General features: G+C 32.8%; 1 protein-coding gene across 1 annotated transcript in view; it reads left to right on the top strand.

Annotated features, from left to right (window-relative positions):
* Window positions 1-435: 435 nt before the first annotated feature.
* Window positions 436-23,401, top strand: part of LOC127735224 (lamin-L(I)-like) — a 34,443-nt gene continuing 11,477 nt past the window's right edge. Inside the window, exons 1-7 of the mRNA XM_052245341.1 lie at window positions 436-947; window positions 3,765-3,897; window positions 4,741-4,890; window positions 11,788-11,958; window positions 15,597-15,722; window positions 20,300-20,520; window positions 22,633-22,840. Coding sequence (XP_052101301.1) covers window positions 535-947; window positions 3,765-3,897; window positions 4,741-4,890; window positions 11,788-11,958; window positions 15,597-15,722; window positions 20,300-20,520; window positions 22,633-22,840 — 1,422 coding nt within the window. The 5' untranslated portion in view covers window positions 436-534. The remainder of the gene's footprint in view (window positions 948-3,764; window positions 3,898-4,740; window positions 4,891-11,787; window positions 11,959-15,596; window positions 15,723-20,299; window positions 20,521-22,632; window positions 22,841-23,401) is intronic.

A 23,401-nucleotide genomic window follows, 5' to 3' on the forward strand; every position in this document is an offset into this window, starting at 1 on the left:
GTGGGGGAGGGGGGCATTGTTTTCACTTTAGAAATTTGTAGTGGAAGTTAACCCCCCCCCCCCCCCTTTTTCAAGATTTTTGACCCACACCCCTTTATCAGTTTCAGTAGGGAGGAACTATAAGCCCACAGATAAAAGGGGAAAAATGTAGTAATTGAAAACCTAAAAAGCTTAAAGTAAATGTGCATGGTTCACAATTAAGATCTTACCGTACCCTACATTTGTCTAACTTGAAAAAAATACACACGAAAAAGGTAATTAAAGGACATGATTTCAATGAAAATTTATCGGAAAAGGGTGCTATGTTTTATGTTTTGACCGGGAAACTGGTTTTGATTTTTTATGACTGAGAGGAGAAAGGATAATGAGAAAGCGTTATAGTTAATGAGGCGTAAAAATAGAATGTGAAAGGTTTGATCACGTGATCGAAAAGGCGCGTAACCCACGCTAACTCGCCATCTTTTCCAGGTGACTTCCGGTTTTAAAAGGACCCTGTTGAAAGTGATCAGATAACTCAAGGGAAAGTACATAGCGATGGCAACTAAAACCCCTAGAAGCAGTAAGAAAACTACTATCACAACCACTACAACACAACGGACGTCAACCCCGTCCACATCTGCAGCATCTTCACCCGGCCGGCGTGCGAGGTCTCCATCACCGGCACGCATCTCCCGTCAACAAGAAAAGGAGGAGCTGTCAAGTTTGAACGATCGCTTAGCAGCTTATATCGACAGAGTCAGATATTTAGAAAATGAGAATAGCCGCTTACAAGTTGCTGTGAAATCAACAGAAGAGACCGTCACCCGTGAAGTATCAAGTGTGAAACATTTGTACGAAACGGAGTTGGAAGATGCACGGAAACTGCTTGATGACACTGCAAAGGAGAAAGCCAGATTGCAAATTGAGGCATCCAAACTGAAAGCTGAAACAGATGAATGGAGATCTAAGTAAGATTTGGTGAATAAAACACATTTTGGGATACCCATTTGTTTTTTTTTTCTGAGGAGGGTAGTGGGTAGTTAGATTTTTGAACTGCATACCTTGGAAAGAAATTAAAAAATATCTTGTCTAAGACCAATCTTCCCCACAAAATACAGGGTTTTTATTAAGACAGACACACATGTACTGGACATGTGTCTTAAGTGAATCCTTTCGTGCCCAATCACGTTCGCCCCCCCATGCACTTTCGCACCCTACACGTTCGAGCCCAATTTTTATTGGTTTTGTGTTTAATAATTTGTAAACGAGTTTTGGTAAGTGTATTGCTATTAATATATGTTTTTTCATTGTTTCTGAATAAAGTGAGATTCTGACAAGGTGTCATGGTAAAAGTATTTCTATAAACATTTTTTTTCATTGATTTTAAACTGAGACTACTGTTATAAACAGTAGTCTCAGATTTTAAATAAAGTGAGATTCTGACGACCAGTAATTTATTTTTGTGTTGAATAATTTTCAATCATGTTTTGGTTAGTGTATTGTTATTTTTTTTATTTCATTGTTTCTAGTAAATAAAGTGCGAATGATCAATCTGACAATTTTATTTTGGTATTGAATAAATGGTAAGCATGGTAAGGTCAGAGACGGTGTATCGCTATAAGCTGTTTAAAACAATTATCTTCATGTTTTTTATTTAAAATCTTCAAAGTTTTACTCATACCAAGCTAAAAACATGCAGTATTTTATACATCAAAGCAAGTTAAAACAACAATCATGATTTTTAAACACTCAACAATAACACCAAATTAGGCTGTGTATAAATACCAATTAGCAGTAAGGCCGAGAGAAAAAAATCTGTGTTTCCGGTAACCTGACCGACCCTGTTTTTTTAGCCCCGACCCTGTTTTTGACACAGGCTTCTGTAAATCGACATAATTATTTATCTAACTTGCTTCTACTGGCACAGAAAGCCAGTAAAACATTTTATTTATGTCAAAAGGTATTCCAAATAGGTTAAAATGCAAGAAATTTGCACAGCAGGTGCTTCAAAAACATTGCAAATGGCCGCACTTCTGGTATTTGAAACTAATTACGGACCCGGACTTGGAAAAACCATGATGATTTTCCGGATTTCGTTTACAAAAAAAAAAAAAAAAAAATCCGACCTACCGACCCTATTTTTCAAAATGATGTTATCGGAAACACAGATATTTTTTTTTTTAGGCCTAATCATACATAATTAACATTTAATAATTAATCATCAAATCAATTTAAAACAATATTTCATTTAAAAATTCCAGAATTTTTATTTATGAAAATAAAAACATTTTGATATTTTTTAACAATGTTTACCGTAGTTACATGGAGAAAACGAAATTGACAGAAAGTCGAAAACCATAGTCAACTCGTTAAAAACATTGCTCTTATTGTTTTCCGTGAAATAAATAGCAAATTAAGATGTATTTTTCATTAACTGCCTTCATTTTTATACGAAAATAACAAAATCGGCCGCCATATTGTTGATCGTATTTACATCTTCTGCGTACTATTTATTATCCTCCAAAGAAGGAGCACACCCAAATAAAGAAAGATAACTCAATCTTATTTTTTCCTAGCATTGAGTAACCTACTAAGATATTATAAAATATGTCTTCATACTTCTGGCTTTAGAATTTATATGTTTAGGTGTTTTGAGTTATGGGAAAAGTTAAAGAGGGTCTTAGTAGCAGGGTTGGTAGGGTGCCTTGGTCATCTTTTTCTGTATTTTTTATTTTCAATCCAAATTTTCACTGTTCACTATATCCTAACATTGTGCATTTACAGCTGTTTTGTGCTGTATTGCCATTAAGCACAGAAAAGGTAGAAAGGTGAAATTTGTAAAGTGTGTCAGACCATAGAAACAGAATGAAGCAGGACATTTTTAAAAAAAATACTGCATATAAAGCATAACTGTGCCAAGCAATGATTTAAAACTTGTGTCACAAGCTGCTTGATAAGTTTTCAGCCTAAAAAGTAGAAAGATAGTTTTTCTCTGGGCTAATGATGTTGTTCTTGTATATTTATAACCAGTGATTCAATGAACAAACAATGTTTGATTATAATTTTTATTAAAACATGCCCTTTTTCATGATTGGCACCCTGCCCTTTTGAAATCCTAGCTGGAACACTGTAATGCTATAAAACCCAAGCATCAAAACTTGTTTACATTGGCACATGTTTTTTCTGGTAATAAACTTGTAACAGAAGACAATTGATTATTAAATGATTGCCAATATATTACTTTGTAGAGAAATAAGGGATTAGTTCTATTTTATTTGTCAGGAGAAATGTTGAAAAGATGTAACTGAAAGAAAAATATGAAGTTGAAAAAAAGTTACAAAAATGGTTTTTATTTTTTCAAAACTGATAGGTACATGATTATTGTTCTGTATTTTGAGAACTATATGAGTTACTGTACTATGGACTTATCACAATCAGCTTGGAACCACCACTTAAAAAAAAGACGAGTCCCAGGACTCACCCTAAAAATGTCCTTATACAACGTAGTGAAACCCAAAAAATGCAGGAAATGAAAATGTAAAAGAAGTGAAAATCGAAATGATTTTTCCTCCCCCAAAATCCAGAGATGTTCCAAAAAGTTTGAAAGTCACAAATGAAAATGTATTTACACCACAGTGTAAAAGAGATTGTATTTGAGGTACATTGTTTTTGTATATACATGTACAAATGTATGTTCTTGTACATGTGATTCAGAGGTCACAAAACTCAGTTGAAGTTATCATCTACCATGGCATGTTTCTTACTATATAGTGTTTTATTAACAGATACTATAAAAGGGACAAGGAAGCTAAGGATGCAGAAGGACAACTACATGGTTTGCAAAAGGACTTGGCAGACTTGGAAGGTAGACTGGCTGTATCTGAACAGCAAAGAAAACATTGGGAAAAGGAATATAATGTATGTTATGGTAACCAAGATAATGTATACATAAATATATGTTTGAAAAAATATTGTGCACCAGATTAGCTACATGTACTTTAAGTGTGGATATTTTCTAGGGTTGTAAATATATTTCATTATATCAGTGTGAAGGCACTTCACATCTCTAACCAGTGTTCTTGAAAAGGGGTGGTTTTGACCACCGAAAATTGTAAAATCATATTACAAATACATGCAAGTAATATAGGTTCCTTGTAGCCTCTATTTTAATCATCTTTTTCTTACCTGTTCAATGATTTGATTAGTTACTGATAAAAATTGTTGATCTTTCTTGTATCTTGGTCCACCTACATTTTGTAGCAAACAGGTAAACGTATCTTCATTAATCTTTTTACACTTAGAAAATAAATGCTGTAACATTCTGAAGCAAAATAACAACCTATAAAACTAGAAAACCAGGATAGTAGAAAGTAGCACTGACAGAATTCTGTCATATGTTTGTATAATTTTGGACCAAAATGAAGTATGACGATGATGGTCCAAAAGTTAACTCTGTAAATCCAGAGCATCAGAACATGTTCCAATCTTTGTAGAATTACACATATCAGTGTGCCTTTATCTGCAATATTGGGAAATAAATAAATTTTGGTAAAAAAAAAAAAGTTAATAAAAAAGTTTGATCCTTGATTTTAAAGCTTTGAAAGTCCATCTGGCCTCTCTTCACTCTTGAAAATATTAATGAAAATGATGACTGTCAAAAATGCTCTTCTCTGCTCTCAGATTCTAGATTTAACATTCAGTTTACAAAAAACATGGTTTATGTGTATTTCATTAGATAAAGTTTGATTTTTCCCTTTGCAGAAAATTAAAGGTGATATTGCAGCGTTGGAAAGACAGCTTGCAACCAGTAAAAAGCAGCTAGAAGAGGAAACCTTAGCTAGGGTAGACCTACAGAACAGATTACAGACCATGAAGGAGGAACTGACCTTTAAATCTCAAATGCATGAACAGGTATATCAAAGGATATTGTCCAATATACAGACAAAAATAAGTATAATTTTTTGCTTTTGACTCATAGAGCTCCAATTTTGTATCGTTCATGGATTGTCTCCCTTTACTCCAAAACAAAACAAAATACAATTTTAACATGTTGAACAAGTCAATTTTTGATAAGCCAAAAAATTGACCAAAATAAAAATGTTGCAAATAATGACCAAGTTTATTATTTACCAAAATTGGTATATTTCAAGACCAATGTTCAAATATGAAAAGGTGGAGCATCAACATGAAATTGTGACAACATTGTTAGGCAAAATTTCGTCTGTGAAAAAAAATATGAGCAAGAGTAAATACTTTTGATGGACTTTCTAATGCAACCATTTATAACCACTTAAAATGAAAGAAAACTTACGAGTGAGAAAAAACAGTTCAGTCAGGTTATTACTTATAGAAACATGTAGCTCAGTTCCGTGAAGATTCTCAGATTTTTTTTGTCATCGGTGATGATTTTTGTCCTCAAAGTCAAATAAAGTGTTCTCATCCTGTTTTATAAAACACAGATTGGCCTTAACAAGTCTGTTGTAAACACATTTTTATCACAATACATATTTTCACTTCTGTCAGTAAGAAGCAAAAACAGACTTATTTATGTCTGAGCTCTGACTGACTATCACAATACATATTTTCACTTCTGTATGTCAGAAACAGAAAAAGACTTCTTTATGTCTGAGCTCTGACTGACTATCACAATACATATTTTCACTTCTGTATGTCAGAAACAGAAAAAGACTTCTTTATGTCTGAGCTCTGACTGACTATCACAATACATATTTTAACTTCTGTTTGTCAGAAACAGAAAAAGACTTCTTTATGTCTGAGCTCTGACTGACTATCACTACATATTTTCACTTCTGTATGTCAGAAACGGAAAAAGACTTCTTTATGTCTGAGCTCTGACTGACTATCACTACATATTTTCACTTCTGTATGTCAGAAACAGAAAAAGACTTCTTTATGTCTGAGCTCTGACTGACTATCACAATACATATTTTTAACTTCTGTATGTCAGAAACAGAAAAAGACTTCTTTATGTCTGAGCTCTGATTGACTATCACAATACATATTTTCACTTCTGTATGTCAGAAACAGAAAAAGACTTCTTTATGTCTGAGCTCTGACTGACTATCACAATGCATAATTTTAACTTCTGTATGTCAGAAACAGAAAAAAACTTCTTTATGTCTGAGCTCTGACTGACTATCACAATACATAATTTTAACTTCTGTATGTCAGAAACAGAAAAAGACTTCTTTATGTCTGAGCTCTGACTGACTATCACAATACATATTTTCACTTCTGTATGTCAGAAACAGAAAAAGACTTCTTTATGTCTGAGCTATGACTGACTATCACAATACATATTTTCACTTCTGTATGTCAGAAACAGAAAAAGACTTCTTTATGTCTGAGCTCTGACTGACTATCACAATACATAATTTTAACTTCTGTATGTCAGAAACAGAAAAAAACGTCTTTATGTCTGAGCTCTGACTGACTATCACAATACATATTTTCACTTCTGTATGTCAGAAACAGAAAAAGACTTCTTTATGTCTGAGCTATGACTGACTATCACAATACATATTTTCACTTCTGTATGTCAGAAACAGAAAAAGACTTCTTTATGTCTGAGCTCTGACTGACTATCACAATACATAATTTTAACTTCTGTATGTCAGAAACAGAAAAAAACGTCTTTATGTCTGAGCTCTGACTGACTATCACAATACATATTTTCACTTCTGTATGTCAGAAACAGAAAAAGACTTCTTTATGTCTGAGCTCTGACTGACTATCACAATACATAATTTTAACTTCTGTTTGTCAGAAACAGAAAAAGACTTCTTTATGTCTGAGCTCTGACTGACTATCACAATACATATTTTAACTTCTGTTTGTCAGAAACAGAAAAAGACTTCTTTATGTCTGAGCTCTGACTGACTATCACTACATATTTTCACTTCTGTATGTCAGAAACGGAAAAAGACTTCTTTATGTCTGAGCTCTGACTGACTATCACAATACATATTTTCACTTCTGTATGTCAGAAACAGAAAAAGACTTCTTTATGTCTGAGCTCTGACTGACTATCACAATACATATTTTTAACTTCTGTATGTCAGAAACAGAAAAAGACTTCTTTATGTCTGAGCTCTGATTGACTATCACAATACATATTTTCACTTCTGTATGTCAGAAACAGAAAAAGACTTCTTTATGTCTGAGCTCTGACTGACTATCACAATACATAATTTTAACTTCTGTATGTCAGAAACAGAAAAAAACTTCTTTATGTCTGAGCTCTGACTGACTATCACAATACATAATTTTAACTTCTGTATGTCAGAGCAGAAAAAGACTTCTTTATGTCTGAGCTCTGACTGACTATCACAATACATATTTTCACTTCTGTATGTCAGAAACAGAAAAAGACTTCTTTATGTCTGAGCTATGACTGACTATCACAATACATATTTTCACTTCTGTATGTCAGAAACAGAAAAAGACTTCTTTATGTCTGAGCTCTGACTGACTATCACAATACATAATTTTAACTTCTGTATGTCAGAAACAGAAAAAAACGTCTTTATGTCTGAGCTCTGACTGACTATCACAATACATATTTTCACTTCTGTATGTCAGAAACAGAAAAAGACTTCTTTATGTCTGAGCTCTGACTGACTATCACAATACATAATTTTAACTTCTGTATGTCAGAAACAGAAAAAGACTTCTTTATGTCTGAGCTCTGACTGACTATCAAAATACATATTTTAACTTCTGTTTGTCAGAAACAGAAAAAGACTTCTTTATGTCTAAGCTCTGACTGACTATCACTACATATTTTCACTTCTGTATGTCAGAAACGGAAAAAGACTTCTTTATGTCTGAGCTCTGACTGACTATCACAATACATATTTTCACTTCTGTATGTCAGAAACAGAAAAAGACTTCTTTATGTCTGAGCTCTGACTGACTATCACAATACATATTTTTAACTTCTGTATGTCAGAAACAGAAAAAGACTTCTTTATGTCTGAGCTCTGATTGACTATCACAATACATATTTTCACTTCTGTATGTCAGAAACAGAAAAAGACTTCTTTATGTCTGAGCTCTGACTGACTATCACAATACATAATTTTAACTTCTGTATGTCAGAAACAGAAAAAAACTTCTTTATGTCTGAGCTCTGACTGACTATCACAATACATAATTTGAACTTCTGTATGTCAGAAACAGAAAAAGACTTCTTTATGTCTGAGCTCTGACTGACTATCACAATACATATTTTCACTTCTGTATGTCAGAAACAGAAAAAGACTTCTTTATGTCTGAGCTCTGACTGACTATCACAATACATATTTTCACTTCTGTATGTCAGAAACAGAAAAAGACTTCTTTATGTCTGAGCTCTGACTGACTATCACAATACATAATTTTAACTTCTGTATGTCAGAAACAGAAAAAGACTTCTTTATGTCTGAGCTCTGACTGACTATCACAATACATATTTTCACTTCTTTATGTCAGAAACAGAAAAAGACTTCTTTATGTCTGAGCTCTGACTGATAGTGATACTGTTTGGCTGGATAATTTTAGCAGGATCATATGAAGATCATGATTCCAACAGGATTACATGATTATTCCAAAGACGTCCAAAGTAAAGTTAACACACCAGATATATTAGGACTGCAGACACTTCAGACTAAAATTATATCGACAAAAAGGAGGATTCAGATATTTTATGAATTTCTGAGGAAATCACATACTAAAAATTTCTGATATACGAAATAAAGGTTTGCCTTAGTTTCAAGACAGGTAGCAGAGATGCAGATAATTTTTGTTTTCCCCGTCAGACATTGGGTCCTGCATGTAAGAAATTTTTGCACGTCCTATCAACTGCTTGCATTGCCAGACCTACTTTTTTGAAAAATAATCACTAGTTCCCATTTGGATCAAGATACACCATAAAAACCTTGATTAGAACAACCAGGTTAAATAAGGATATGACTTAGACAACATACTGTTCATTAACTTTATGGATTGTTGTCTTATTAATTGGCATAAGAACAATAAGATCAAAAGCAGGGTTTCAGCTAGGATTTTGAGGGCTTTAGTCACTTTTGCACGAGATGAAAATCAACCTTTTTTTGGGTAAAAGAAAAGGACCAAAGATATGTATTATGAGCTATGCATCTTTGAAGGACTTAGGCATGCTCAGGCAGTTATTGCATAATTTGACAGATGTGGTGCTTAAATATGAAGATTATAATAGGATCTAATAAGGATCCGGATTTCTAGTTTACAATTTCACTTCAGTTATTTTCAGGTGACATTCCTGATCAACAAAAGTTGGGTTCCTTTTTTTTAAAACCAGGAATCACAGCATAAATGAACCTGTAAAGACTATTTCACTACATAATCATAATCGTTGTAAAAACGGTTAAATCTATATTTGGAATTCATTTCTATAAACTTGGTACCAAGGATTTGTACAAATCAAAATTGGAACGATTCTAATGACTGTATGTTGTAAATTAATCAAGAATAGATCTTGTTTACTTTCGATTTTTAAACAAAATGAAAACAGGAAGTGACAGGAGGATAATAAATTCAGAATGAATACAGATTGGTTCGTTTTTAACAAAAGGCAGGAAATTATCATATTTCTAAATCAAGTTGCTTAGTAAGAAATATATTTGTCTCCTTCGTTTATTTTATACTAAATGATTTCGTATTTTACGTTTAAATGTCTAATTTATAAAAATACTTTCACGCATGCACAGTACATAGTAAAGGAAGCACCTGTTTGACTCGTGGAAATATTTCTGAACATTTTGAATAAAGTTCTTTCTCTTTAATCGAAATTGTTGAAAGTTTTTGATGAAAAGTTACTGTGGATTCATTATTATTCGTGGGATACCAATTTTCGTGGATTTCCTGGTTACAGGGGAACCACGAATTTAAATGTTCAACGAATTACAAATTTTCTATAGGATTGTATGCAGACTTTGGCAAAACCACAAAATCAAATATCCACGAAACTGCATGTTTTCCTCATTCCACGAAAATTGGTACCCACGAAAATAAATGAATCCACAGTATATAAAATATGACGAAAACTCGTTCATATGACGAAAATACGACAAACGAACTGCAAATTGTGATCGTTTGAGAAATATTGAAATTAAAATGAGAACTGTCTGCGGGGAAAACATTTTGTTCAAATGACAAAACTATGATAAACGAACTGCAAATTGTGGTCGTTTGAGAAATATTGAAATTGAAATGCAGACTGACCGATTTTACTGGGGAAAATAAATATGATCGTCAATTATTTATGAGGTTTTTTAATTAACGGATTATTGACCTATCAGATGGCGATAATCACAACTTATAACACCTGTTGTAAACGTTAATTAGATGAGGGTCATAAACTTGTCAAAACCATGAAGACAGGTAGAATTATAGTATTTTCATGCGAAAATATTTTTACACTTTTCAAATTTAAGTGACGAAAATGATTTGAAAAACTTTCGTCATTTTGAAAACCTTTTCGTAAATGACAAAAATGACGAGGGCTAGCTAAATCACTGTCAAAAGCAAAGACAGTGGGAAGCTACATTTACGTTAAAACAAATATATGTGTTCACACATTACTAAAATGAAAAAAACACTCTTAGAAAACCAAAATTTACACTTGTTTTTTTGTTTAATTTAATTTACTTAAATCTGGTCATTACGACATTATTTAAAATTTTCCCTAAATAGAACTTTTGGTTTTCAATGCTTTTCAACTACATAATTGATTTGGCCATCAATTATTCCAACTGTTGTAATTCATGCACCACTTATTTGTCATATGGAGACGAAACCTGTGTGCTCCGTACTATTAACAATTTTCTCGTTAAAGTGATGTATTCACGCCATGGACGCATGGTTTTCTGTCTGGACGCACCATTGCACGAACAGTGCAAGTCCAATTGATGCGTCTGATAACACTTGCTTGTAATCATCAAAAGTATCCTTCATCTATCAAAAAGAAGCTGAAAACATGCTTCTATTCAATATTTTTACGGAAATTTACTTTCGTTTTCATTTATTCCTATGTGTAATGATAAATCCCGAGAAAAACGAAAATAATTATGATCACATGACTTATGCTAATTGGATAAACACAGAGAAGATCCAAGTCTGTTTACATCAGCAAGTTTACCTTTTACCGGCAATAAATGTGTCATTAGAACTTTTGGTTTTCAATGCCTTTCAACAACAAAATTAATTTGGAAGCCAAGGTTACCAGGACCAACAGAAATTTCAATTTTGATGGCCCCAAACAGTAAAAAATATTTGCCGTCATTGGGTCTGACTCAAAGAAGTTAATTGCCAGACCCTCTGAATTTCTGCCCCCCTAGGTCCAACAGGTCAAACGATTAGTGGCATCACTGGGTAGAAGATAGAATTTACCTCCTCCAAATATGTGTGTAGGTTTAGTAAAAATCATGGTAACAAAAGAATTGCATTAATACCTGTTTCCAATAGGTCAAACGATTAGTGGCATCACTGGGTAGAAGAAAGAATTTACCCCCTCAAAATATGTGTGTAGGTTTAATAAAAATCATGGTAACAAAAGAATTGCATTAAAACCCGTTTTGTTCTGACACCTATGATTAACTTTAGAATAAATTTTAATTGAAGTTTGTTATTACATTTAACTTAATATGTCATTTAAATATTACAGAATCAGAATTGCATTGCTAAAAAGAATTATGTTGTATTATAGCATTAAAGACACTGCTTCACTGCTTGTTAACTTACAGTTCTTTTGACTGAAATATTTTACAGGAATTGAACGAAACCCGAGTAAGAACCACAAGAGAGGTGGAAGAAGTAGATTCAAGTGTGAGAATGGACTATGAGACTAAACTGCAGGATGCATTGAGGCAAATGAGAGATGAAAGTGATGAGAAACTGTTTGTTGGCAAACAAGAAATAGAGACAGTTTATGAGAGAAGGGTAAGAAGTTTTTGATTTTTGTTAACTCAGAAATTTTCCAAGTTTTTTTCATTGGGGAAAAATGCAACAGGATATTATAAGGGGGGGGGGGGGATTGAGAAAGCGCCCTCTCCCTTCCTTTCCTCCTCATTCAATTAATTTTGGAAAGCCTTTAGTGGTTTTATTTCTATTTTGTCTCGATAAAGTCTTGAATGAACCCCATGCAATTATTTCATTAATTTACAATGACATATCTGTTAGATACTTTTATAAATGGGTGAGCTATACACAACATCCTGGCAGTTCTTTGAGGTTGAAACATTTTTGGGATTTTAACATTGCATATATGCAATATTTCAACAGTCAAAACAACAGTTAAGGCAAGTTAAAGATTAGCATTACCACCTAGATTTTAGCCCTGATATGCAAATTGTTTGGTCATTTGCAATAAAAGACTTATGATTCTCACAATTCAAGCATAAGCCATATATTTTGAATTAGAAAGCATGTCATAGTTGCGGTCTTTACCTAAACAAACAAATTATTTATATAGTATTGTCTGTTGGATATTGATGGATTTCTTTTCTTTATATATCGTGTCTTACAGTCTATAGATAAATTTTATTTGAAAAAAGGAAATAAAAAGTTATTTTGTAGACCTATCTAAGGCCAAATAAAAATATGTGTGGTTCAGTTCCCCAACTGACCCTAGTTTAAACACCCTGACCCTAAAACATTGCATTTTTTGTGTTTCTGAAAAATAAATTTTGAGCGATCCCATTTTATGGTATCTGAATATCAATGAATAAATTCATGGACTTCTGTCATCTGAATTTCTATTTACAGAAGTATCCACTAACGGCTAGAAATGCAAAAAACCTTAAGGATGTACACCTGGGAGGAGCCAAAAATTTCTAGAATTAAACTTTTTTTCTTAACCTGATTTTTGGTTTTATATAACTGTAAGAAATAAATTGATGAAGAAAAAATCATATGGTGGTGCACTCCTTTTTTTGCTACGGCTATTTGAAAGTACCTGTTTTTTATGAATTTCTCATTATTCATCAATTTTTACCCATTTTTGGTCTATTATCATGAAAAAAAAATCACAATTTCACACTTAAACTTTATTTCATACTTTCACTAAAAATGATGGGGGACAATCTGAATTTTGACTAAATAAAAAAAAACTAAAGGTTGGTGTTAATATTAGAAAGTTTCATCAAATTTTGTTCCTTTTTCGTGTCAAATTGACCATGCTTTCAATTTAGTAAATTTGGGATTTTTCTCTATTTTTTAGAACAAAAAGCATATTAATTCAACTTCTCTGTTATAAATGATTGAAAAAATACATGTCTAAGAATTTTGAACAAATTGATATGGGATGTACATATCTTTAGTAAAATAATTTCTTTGTACCCTCACCTATTTTCTCAACATTTTTGCTGATGACACAAGATTGGTTATAAAATTTGAAAATTTTATTACTCAAAAACTACTTAGTATAAGTACACAATTTTTTCAGAGTTAAGTTTGATTATAATGTTTTTTATATTCATTGATATTTTCCAATTGTATCACATGTTTTGGAAATAATTCCAGAACGAGATTTCAACTAGACTGAAACCTCAGAAGAATACATCCTTAACAGAATGCAACAACATTAACAAAAAACATTATATGCCTGTTTATTTTACAACCAAACATATAGAAAATGGTGAACTTCCGTTAGGAGGTGTATAATAAGGAACCAGACTCTCGAAAACACACTTTTTTTTAGCTCACCTGGCCTTAAAAATCTTTTCTGAAACTACTGGCCCAAATTTAACCAAACTTGGCCACAATCATCATAGGGGTATCTAGTTTTAAAAATGTGTCCGATGACCCTGCCGGCCAACCAAGATGGCTGACATAGCTAAAAATAGAACATAGGGGTAAAATGCAAGTTTTGTCTATTATTTTGAAACCATTATAAATAGAGAAAATCTGACAGTGGCAAAAATGTTCAGAATGATGAGCTCTACCAATTGTCCTTTTACGTCAAAACTATCAGAAGACTTCTTATAAGAGTTATTTCCCTTAAATGACAAATTTTACCATTTTTGTCGAGCCTGCAACTTTTGTCGCAAAAGCGAGACATAGCAATCCTACATTCCGTCGGCGGCGACGTCCACAAATATTCACTCTATGGTTAAAGTTTTTCAAATTTTAATAACTTTCTTAAACTATCCTTGATTTCTACCAAACTTGGACAGAAGCTTGTTTATGATCATAAGATAGTATCCAGAAGTAAATTTTGTAAAAAAAAAAAATCCTGTTTATCCGTATTTTACTCATAAATGGACTTAGTTTTTCTGCCAGTTAACATTACATTCACTCTGTGGTTAAAGTTTTCAAAATTTTAATAACTATCTTAAACTATCCTGGATTTGTACCAAACTTGGACAGAAGCTTGTTTATGATCAAAAGCTAGTATCTAGAAGGAAATTTTGTAAAAAAAATTTCCTGTTTTTCCGTATATAACTTATAAATGAACTTAGTTTTTCTTCCATTTAACATTACATACAGTCTGCCGTTAAAGTTTTTAAAACATTTATTAGATTCATAAACCATCCTGGATTCTTACCAAACTTGAACAGAAGCTTCTTACATTCAAAAGATAGTATCTAGAGGAAAATTTTTAATAATTATTTCCCCATTTTTGTTGAGCCTGCGACTGAGGGCAAAAGTAGGCGAGACACTGGGTTCCGCGGAACCCTTACAAATTTTGTTCATTTTTGCCTATTATCTTGAAAACTATAATAGATAGAGAGAAACTTTAAATTGCAAAAATGGTCAGCATGATAAGTTCTACAAATAAGTCTGCATGGTTGAAATCGTCAGTCGACTTCTCATTAGAGTTATAGCCCTTTGATGATGAATTTTACCAATTTTTTGCGTTTTTGCCTTGTATCTTTAAAATTATAATAGATAGATAGAAACTTAAGTAAGCAAAATGATCAGCAAGACAAGATCTATAATTAAAACAATATAGAAGAAATCGTTCAACAACTCCTAATTGAAACTAGTGCCCTTTGATGATGATTTTTACAATTTTTTGTGTTTTTGCCTTGTATATTTAAAATTATGATAGATAAATAGACACTTAAATCACAAAAATTATCAACAAGACAAGTTCTACTAGCAAGTCAAATTTTGCCGATATAGTTAGTAGACTGTCACTTTTTGGAGGAGTGATTGCCCTTAAATTAGGATTTTTTTTTACCCTCTTTTGTGTTTTGAGCAAAAACTAAAACGGGACACTAAACAGACTAAATGATCAGCAAAACAAGATCAAGAAATCAGAGAATTTTGTCATGAATTCTGTTCTTGTCTACAATATTGGAGAGTGTCCTTTGTTGAATGTGCACATAGACCAAGGTGAGCGACACAGGCTCTTTAGAGCCTCTAGTTTAGAGATTTTGACAATCCTAAAAATTTATTTAAAAAAAAAAACCTACCTATCGACCCTATATTTTATAGTATGTAACTGGAACCACACATACATTTTTATTTGGCCTGATTAGACCTGTAGCCATAGCACTGAGACTTCAGAACTGCACCAGGAAATCAAGATAAAATTTGAAAAATGTTAATATTTTATTTCCTTTATCAAACAGATTGATGACCTACAGACCCAGTTAGAGAGGACATTGAATGATTCCAGTGTACATAACCATGATGCTTATACCTATCGTAGACAGGTGGATGAACTCAATTCAGAGCTAGCAAGACTCAAGGACCAGGTATGTAAATCTGTAACCAAATAAAAAATTTAATGACTTTACTCTGTACTGATACAATTACCCTGCGATTCTTAAAAAACAATTTGGTTTTCTATGTCTACTTTATTAACTCCATTTTTAACAAAAATGAATATCTTGATTCAATGTCTGTTTTGTAGCCCTATTGTAAAGTCACTTTTTCATTTTTAACAGGATTTTCGAAGGAAATACCGGTTATTGATTTGGGGATGTACGGCGGGCGGGCAGGCGGCTGCCAAACAATGTCTCTTCAATAACATGAAAATGCTGTGATGATTTTTTTTCAAATTTATATATGTTGTTTCTTGTGACTAAATGAAGGTCAAGTTCAATTTTCAGGATTTTAGTATTTTTCCTTTTTGAGTTATCACCATTTTTAATATCCAAAAGTGGTATTTTTAAATATTTTTCTCTTGTTATCACATTATGACTAAGCATATGGTAAATGTCTTATCTCTCAATTATAATTGGTGTGACAGGTTTATTTGAAAATTTTCTATTTCCTAAGGGGTGATGATTATAAGCTATATTATTAGACATTTTGAAGTTAATTACATTACTAATTATTATATATGTAATGTTAGAGTACTTACTATGTTAAACCATAGTTCTGTTCAAAGGGAAATAACCCTTCAGATTTGCAAGTATGATTTTCATTATTAATTAGATCTGGGAAATATCTTAGCATATGATAATAATTGGAGTGACAGATTTATTTGAAAATTTTCTGTTTCCTGATAAGATCTGTACGTAGGACTGTATATATAAAGTTTGAAATTTACTAGTAGGACTGTATAAATGAAGTTTGAAATTTACTGTTCATTATTAGACACTTTGAAGATAATTACAGATAAGTTTTATAGGTTTTTAAGAGATAGACATTTTGAAGATAATTGCATTACTAATAATTATATATGTAATGTTAGAGATCTATGTTAAACCATAGTTCTTTTCAAAGGGAAATAACCCTTCAGATTTGCAAGTATGATTTTCATTATTAATTTTTCTTTTCTTTGGTAAATTGTTTGAATAATTTTATGGTGTGTTTGTTATTCTGTAAAAACTAATTTTCTGAGTGATATATGTATATAATTGTTTTGTTGTGTCTGTTAATTTTAATTTTTACTTGATCTTGTTTGGGGTTCCAGATTTGAAAATTCATTAGATAATAATCTATTATTTATAAGTTAAAAAGTTAAAATTAAGATAAGATAAGTTGCAGATCTATATTAGTATGTTACAAATGAAAGAAAAAATATTGGGAACTATCAACTATATATATAAAGTTTGATTACACTAAGTGATAAGATAACACACATCTGGTAATTAAGTCTCCCAAACGAAGTTTGGGAAGACTTATTGTTTTTGCTCAGTTCTTATTATTATTATTATTCTTCTTCCTCTTCCTCTTCCTCTTCCGCCGCTTTTAAATTTGAACTTGTCCGCACCCGTTCTCCAAAACCGCTTGTCAGATTAACTTAGGGTTTCACAATATGTTAGACTAACATGTCTAGTGGTGCAATCAGGGTTTTGTTTGTGCAATGGGGTTTATAAAGGGGTACTTTGAGGGGCAAAAAGAAAAGAGGGTTTTACTATAGAACCCTATGGGATTTTATTTTTTAAAATTTTCAAATGATTATAAATTGAAAACCGTTTGTGATAGACACAATCTTTTTAATTGAAAATGTTCTAAATGATAAAACTCATTAAATGAAATACAGGGTTAGTCCCCAGGGGTCATCCCCACCCCCTGCCATTAATGAAAGTTCTAATACCTTGTAAGTGGTCAAGATCCCCACCCCTAAACCATATATATTCTGGTTTGTCATGCTAAGATGGTTTGAATGATATACAGGGTTAGTCCCCAGGGGTCATCCCGACCCCCTGCCATTTAAGAAAGTTCTGATATCTTGTAAATGGTCAAGATCCCCACCCCTAAACCATATATATTCTGGTTTGTCATGATAAAGCACATGAAATGAAATACAGGGTTAGTCCCCAGGGGTCACCCCCACCCCATGCCATTTAAGAAAGTTCTAATATCTTGTAAGTGGTCAAGATCCCTACCCCTAAACCATATATATTCTGGTTTGTCATGCTAAGATTATTTGAATGATATACAGGGTTAGTCCCCAGGGGTCATCCTGACCCCCTGCCATTTGAGAAAGTTCTAATATCTTGTAAGTGGTCAAGATCCCCACCCCTAAACCATATATATTCTGGTTTGTCATGGGAAGATGGTTTGAATGATATACAGGGTTAGTCCCCAGGGGTCACCCCCAGCCCCTTCTATTTAAGAAAGTTCTAATATCTTGTAAGTGGTCAAGATCCCCACCCCTAAACCATATATATTCTGGTTTGTCATACCAAGATGGTTTGAATGATATACAGGGTTAGTCCCCAGGGGTCATCCCGACCTCCTGCCATTTGAGAAAGTTCTAATATCTTGTAAATGGTCGAGATCCCCACCCCTAAACCATATATATTCTGGTTTGTCATGATAAAGCACATCAAATGAAATACAGGGTTAGTCCCCAGGGGTCACCCCCATCCCCTGCCATTTAAGAAAGTTCTAATATCTTGTAAGTGGTCAAGATCCCCACCCCTAAACCATATATATTCTGGTTTGTCATACCAAGATGGTTTGAATGATATACAGGGTTAGTCCCCAGGGGTCATCCCGACCTCCTGCCATTTGAGAAAGTTCTAATATCTTGTAAATGGTCGAGATCCCCACCCCTAAACCATATATATTCTGGTTTGTCATGATAAAGCACATCAAATGAAATACAGGGTTAGTCCCCAGGGGTCACCCCCATCCCCTGCCATTTAAGAAAGTTCTTATATCTTGTAAGTGATCAAGATCCCCACCCCTAAGCCATATATATTCTGGTTTGTCATGTGAAGATGGTTTGAATGATATACAGGGTTAGTCCCAAGGGGTCACCCCCAGCCCCTTCTATTTAAGAAAGTTCTAATATCTTGTAAGTGGTCAAGATCCCCACCCCTAAACCATATATATTCTGGTTTGTCATACCAAGATGGTTTGAATGATATACAGGGTTAGTCCCCAGGGGTCACCCCCACCCCCTGCTATTTAAGAAAGTTCTAATATCTTGTAAGTGGTCAAGATCCCCACCCCTAAACCATATATATTCTGGTTTGTCATACCAAGATGGTTTGAATGATATACAGGGTTAGTCCCCAGGGGTCATCCCGACCGCCTGCCATTTGAGAAAGTTCTAATATCTTGTAAATGGTCGAGATCCCCACCCCTAAACCATATATATTCCTGTTCATCATTTCTCAAACATTTGAATGACGTATACGGTCAGTCCCCACTGGGTTCCCCCCACCCCCAATGTTCTAATATCTTGTAAATGGTTGAGATCCCTACCCCTAGACCATATATATTCCTGTTCGTCGTTTCTCGAACATTTGAATGATGTATAGGGTCAGTCCCCAGGGGTTCCCCCCACCCCCAATGTTCTAGTATCTTGTAAATGGTCGAGATCCCCACCCCTAAACCATATATATTCTGGGTTGTCATGCCAAGATGATTTGAATGATATACAGGGTTAGTCCCCAGGCATCACTAATGCATTAACTTTACTGGACCAAACCAATTTTCACTGGACTTTGTCCAATGTCAGGCGACACTGGGAATTACGAATTATGGGAGCTTCGTTTGGGAGACTTCGTAACAGCATCCTGTTACAATCATTTCTTGTTGTCAATGCAATCACCCAATTATAATTGGAGGGACAGATTTATTAGAAAACTATTAATTATATTTGATTATAGTTTAAAAATAAATATAACATCATATCTCTTTACATCATATCTAATTTGAGAGTCTATGGTTAAATCATATTTAATTTTAGATTTACATTATTGGTTCATGGAAATAAAGTTTGAGTTATTTCCATTTGAACAGAAATGGTTTAACTAAGAAGTATTTCAAAAATTGAATTCTTGGGGTTCTTTGATATGCTGATTCTAGCAATGTACTTAGATTTTGGATATTGGACCATAATAGGTAAATGTACAATTTCAAATTTTTCAGTTCTTTGACCACATTTATTTTGTGTCACAAACCCATGCTGTATCAAGTATTCAATCACAATCCAAATTCAGAGCTGTTTTAAGCTTAAATGTTGTGTCCATACTTGCTCAACTGTTCAGGGTTTGACCTCTGCAGGAAAATCCGGTTTGCTGTCTCTCTGACAGCCTCTTGTCTTTCCTGATGTAACTTTGACCATTTTAACCAAACTTTGCAGGAATGGTTATTGTGGATTCTCTATAATTCCTAGTATATCAGTTTTATTGCATTTTGTGGATCACTGCAGAAAACCACAAAATTTAAACATTCAGTAAAAGATATTTACAACACTCAATGTGTTGGGAATGAAGGAACCCAGGGCAGTCTTCTTTCATTGTTGATAGATAGCAAACTCTACATTTCTGGCTGTAGTGTAACTTGCCTAATTAGCTTTAGACAATTAATATTTTGTGAAAACATTAAATAATAAGTTAAGACTTTAAATATTTTATTTTAGAACATTTCATTAGAAGGAAGAGTACGAGCTTTGGAAGCTCAATTAATGAAGGAACAAGATGATTTCCTAGAAAGATTAGCTCAGAAAGATTTAGATATGACTGCTATACAAGAAAACCTCAACGAATTAACACAAGAATACAGCGATCTGCTTGAAATAAAAATCAAACTTGATCTTGAAATAGCCAACTACCGAAAACTGTTGGAAGGCGAAGAAGACAGGTAACTATGGGGATATGATAAAACAATATTATAATAGATTGATCATACATCAGTGATTTTCCTTTACCTTTCTTTGTAACCTGTACACAAAATAATAGTAAACTTACAAAATATGATTTTGTTTTCCTGATTGACTCATTTTATTTTGTTGCGGACATTGGTAGTTCCTCTTTGGCACTGTATTTTCCTAAATCATTGTTTTAAACAAAATTTTATCCTATGAATTTAATCATGCAGTTTAAATGAATACATTTTAAAATGTTTGAAAAAATATATCTTCCTTGAAAATCTTCTTTTAATTATGGCTCTGTAAAGTAATTTAAAATATAGCTTATCTTGTCTATTGATGTGCAGAAAAATCTCGAAAACATTTTGTGAATCAACATAGCAAAAACAATGTTCCAAGGAAACAGCTTAGTTACTTATTTAATCTAACATAAGTGAGAGGTATTTTCACAATATATGTTTCAAGTTGTTATAGTTGACGACAAAGAAAACAATACTTGGTTAAAAGTATTTTCCTTTTATGCTTAATCTAACTTTGAAAAAAGTAATAATGAACCAGTATCTTGGTCACATTACATGTGTGTTATGATTTTAGTAGAACTATACAAATGCTAACTACAAGGTCTTTAACTATGAGAACACAATTTAGATAGTAGGTTAAGTTATAAATTCTCATGAGTTAAAGTAACAGAAAAACATTGTAGTTTATATAATGAAGTGACTAACAAAGTAAATAGTAGTACAATGTATGTCTTTTAAAGTTTAAAGTACGTTGCATTTCTAACAAATCTTTCAAGTTACATATTTATTCTTTACATAGTTTGAAAAGGTTAAGAGGTCAAACAAAGCATAAGAAGGAAAAGTAAGAGAAAGTTTTTGAAACTTCAGGGTTTGTTAACATTTTGAATTGGAATAAAGTTAACTTTTTAAGGGATTTTTCTGGCAAACACAATTTAGTTATACATCTTAAGATTTGATCATTCCAAATAAGTGTCACTGTCGAAGGAGAAGATACAATTGTGATCCAAATTGGCCCTCAAACCAAATGTATTTCAAAATGCATCAAATTTGCAGAATACTAAAGTGAATTTAAAGGGACAAATAAGCCCCAAAATACACCTTCTCTTTTAGGGGAGTGTTAATATCAATTAAGATATAAACCAGAAAGTCTCTGTCAAGAACCAGAAAAAACCTATCATAACTTGCATGTTATTGTCAGACCTGTGTCTTTCATTGCAGAATGTGAGACATAGAAATGCTAAGACATAAAATTGTGTAAAAAATCAGTAAAGCAAGCTAGACATTTCAGTGTTTGCACTCTTGTGTTAAAATTAACTAAAACTGTTCTTATGTTGAATTCAAGAAAACCTAAAAAAGTTTAAAAAGTTAATTTAGTTGTGTTTTCTTACTAACCTGAATTTTGCAAATAGAAGTTTAAAGATCTGAAGACTAATTTTATTGCAATATGTGATAGACCATTTTTTAAGATATCAATCTTCAATTTCATGGTTGAAGGTCCAGTTCATTGGTAAAAATCATTGCCAATCATATGCCACTCTTCAGAGGTTCTTTTTTTTGGATACATTTTACTATTAAAAAGAATGGATTTGTTATGTTCTATTATAATGAATACAAATTAAAATAATTGCTTTCGTGGTGCTAATTTTAAAACTAACGGCTTTAGCAAACCACAATCAGAAGATCGTAAATAAAGCATACTTACAATCCTATTATTCTTTAACTCCACTTTATTGATATTATGATAATGATACTAAGAATTTCTATACATCCTTTTATTGTTATTGTCATAAGAAAGGTGATAGGTAATATAAACTGCAATAGGTTGAGAGCAACACTTACAGTCAAGTCACAGAAATGGGATTTCTTTATAAACCAAATTTGGAATTTTGATAATTTGCCTTTTTTTATGACCAGTAAAATATTTGCAGGAATACTTATGATATAGAAATTGAACTAACAATGAAAACATATATGCTGTACAATGGTATATAGATTCTCGCATCTCTCTCATATGGTCTCTGGTCAATATTGTTTCATTGATAAACATACCACGTCTTCTTGTTTTTACATTGTTACCTTTTTCAGACTCAATATTAGTAGTATTAGTTCTGCTTCTCCCGGTACTCCTGGCAGAGGTGCTAAGAGGAAGAGAGTGGCATTGTCAGAAGAAGTAACAGAGTTTGGAGAGACTTCCAGTGGATTATCTTCCACTAGTGAGGCTACCGGTAATGTGGTTGTCAGTGATGTAGATGCTGATGGAAATTATATACAGCTGAAAAACAACTCTGATGAGGTACATTTGAATTATGATGATTACACACACACAAAAACAGTTAAAATTGTTATTTTAAAAGTTCTAAATCAAATGCTTCAGTATCATAAACTTGATTTATTCTAATGATCGAAATTTGATTTTCAATTTACTCTTGCTATAGAATATGTCATAGATAGAATATATATGTATATTTAAGTCAATTTACAACAACAGAAGCATAAATTGTTGGACCGTGTATTAATTAAAGTCAACATGACCAGCTTACCCCTCGAAGTATAGATCTCCATGGAATTAAAAAAATTAAAAAAATAAAAAGTTGATATCTAGCTTACCGTAGAAAGGCTTGTATAGTCCGCGGTTTTATTCTCCAAAATTGGACCTTCCAGACGGGGTGCGGACTATAGAGTACAATAAGCAAGAAATAAGAGAAAAATTTCAATTTCGCGGTCGAGGTGGTTTGTTTACGTTCCGCCATCTTTGTTATTTCTATTGTAGAGGGCGCTCTTATCATTTTTCAAACTAATAAATTTAACTCATCCATATTAATAAGTTATTTCTATTCAATATCAAATTAATACT

Source organism: Mytilus californianus, unplaced genomic scaffold (genome assembly GCF_021869535.1).
Source record: "Mytilus californianus isolate M0D057914Y unplaced genomic scaffold, xbMytCali1.0.p SCAF_3, whole genome shotgun sequence".
Classification (NCBI taxonomy): domain Eukaryota; kingdom Metazoa; phylum Mollusca; class Bivalvia; order Mytilida; family Mytilidae; genus Mytilus; species Mytilus californianus.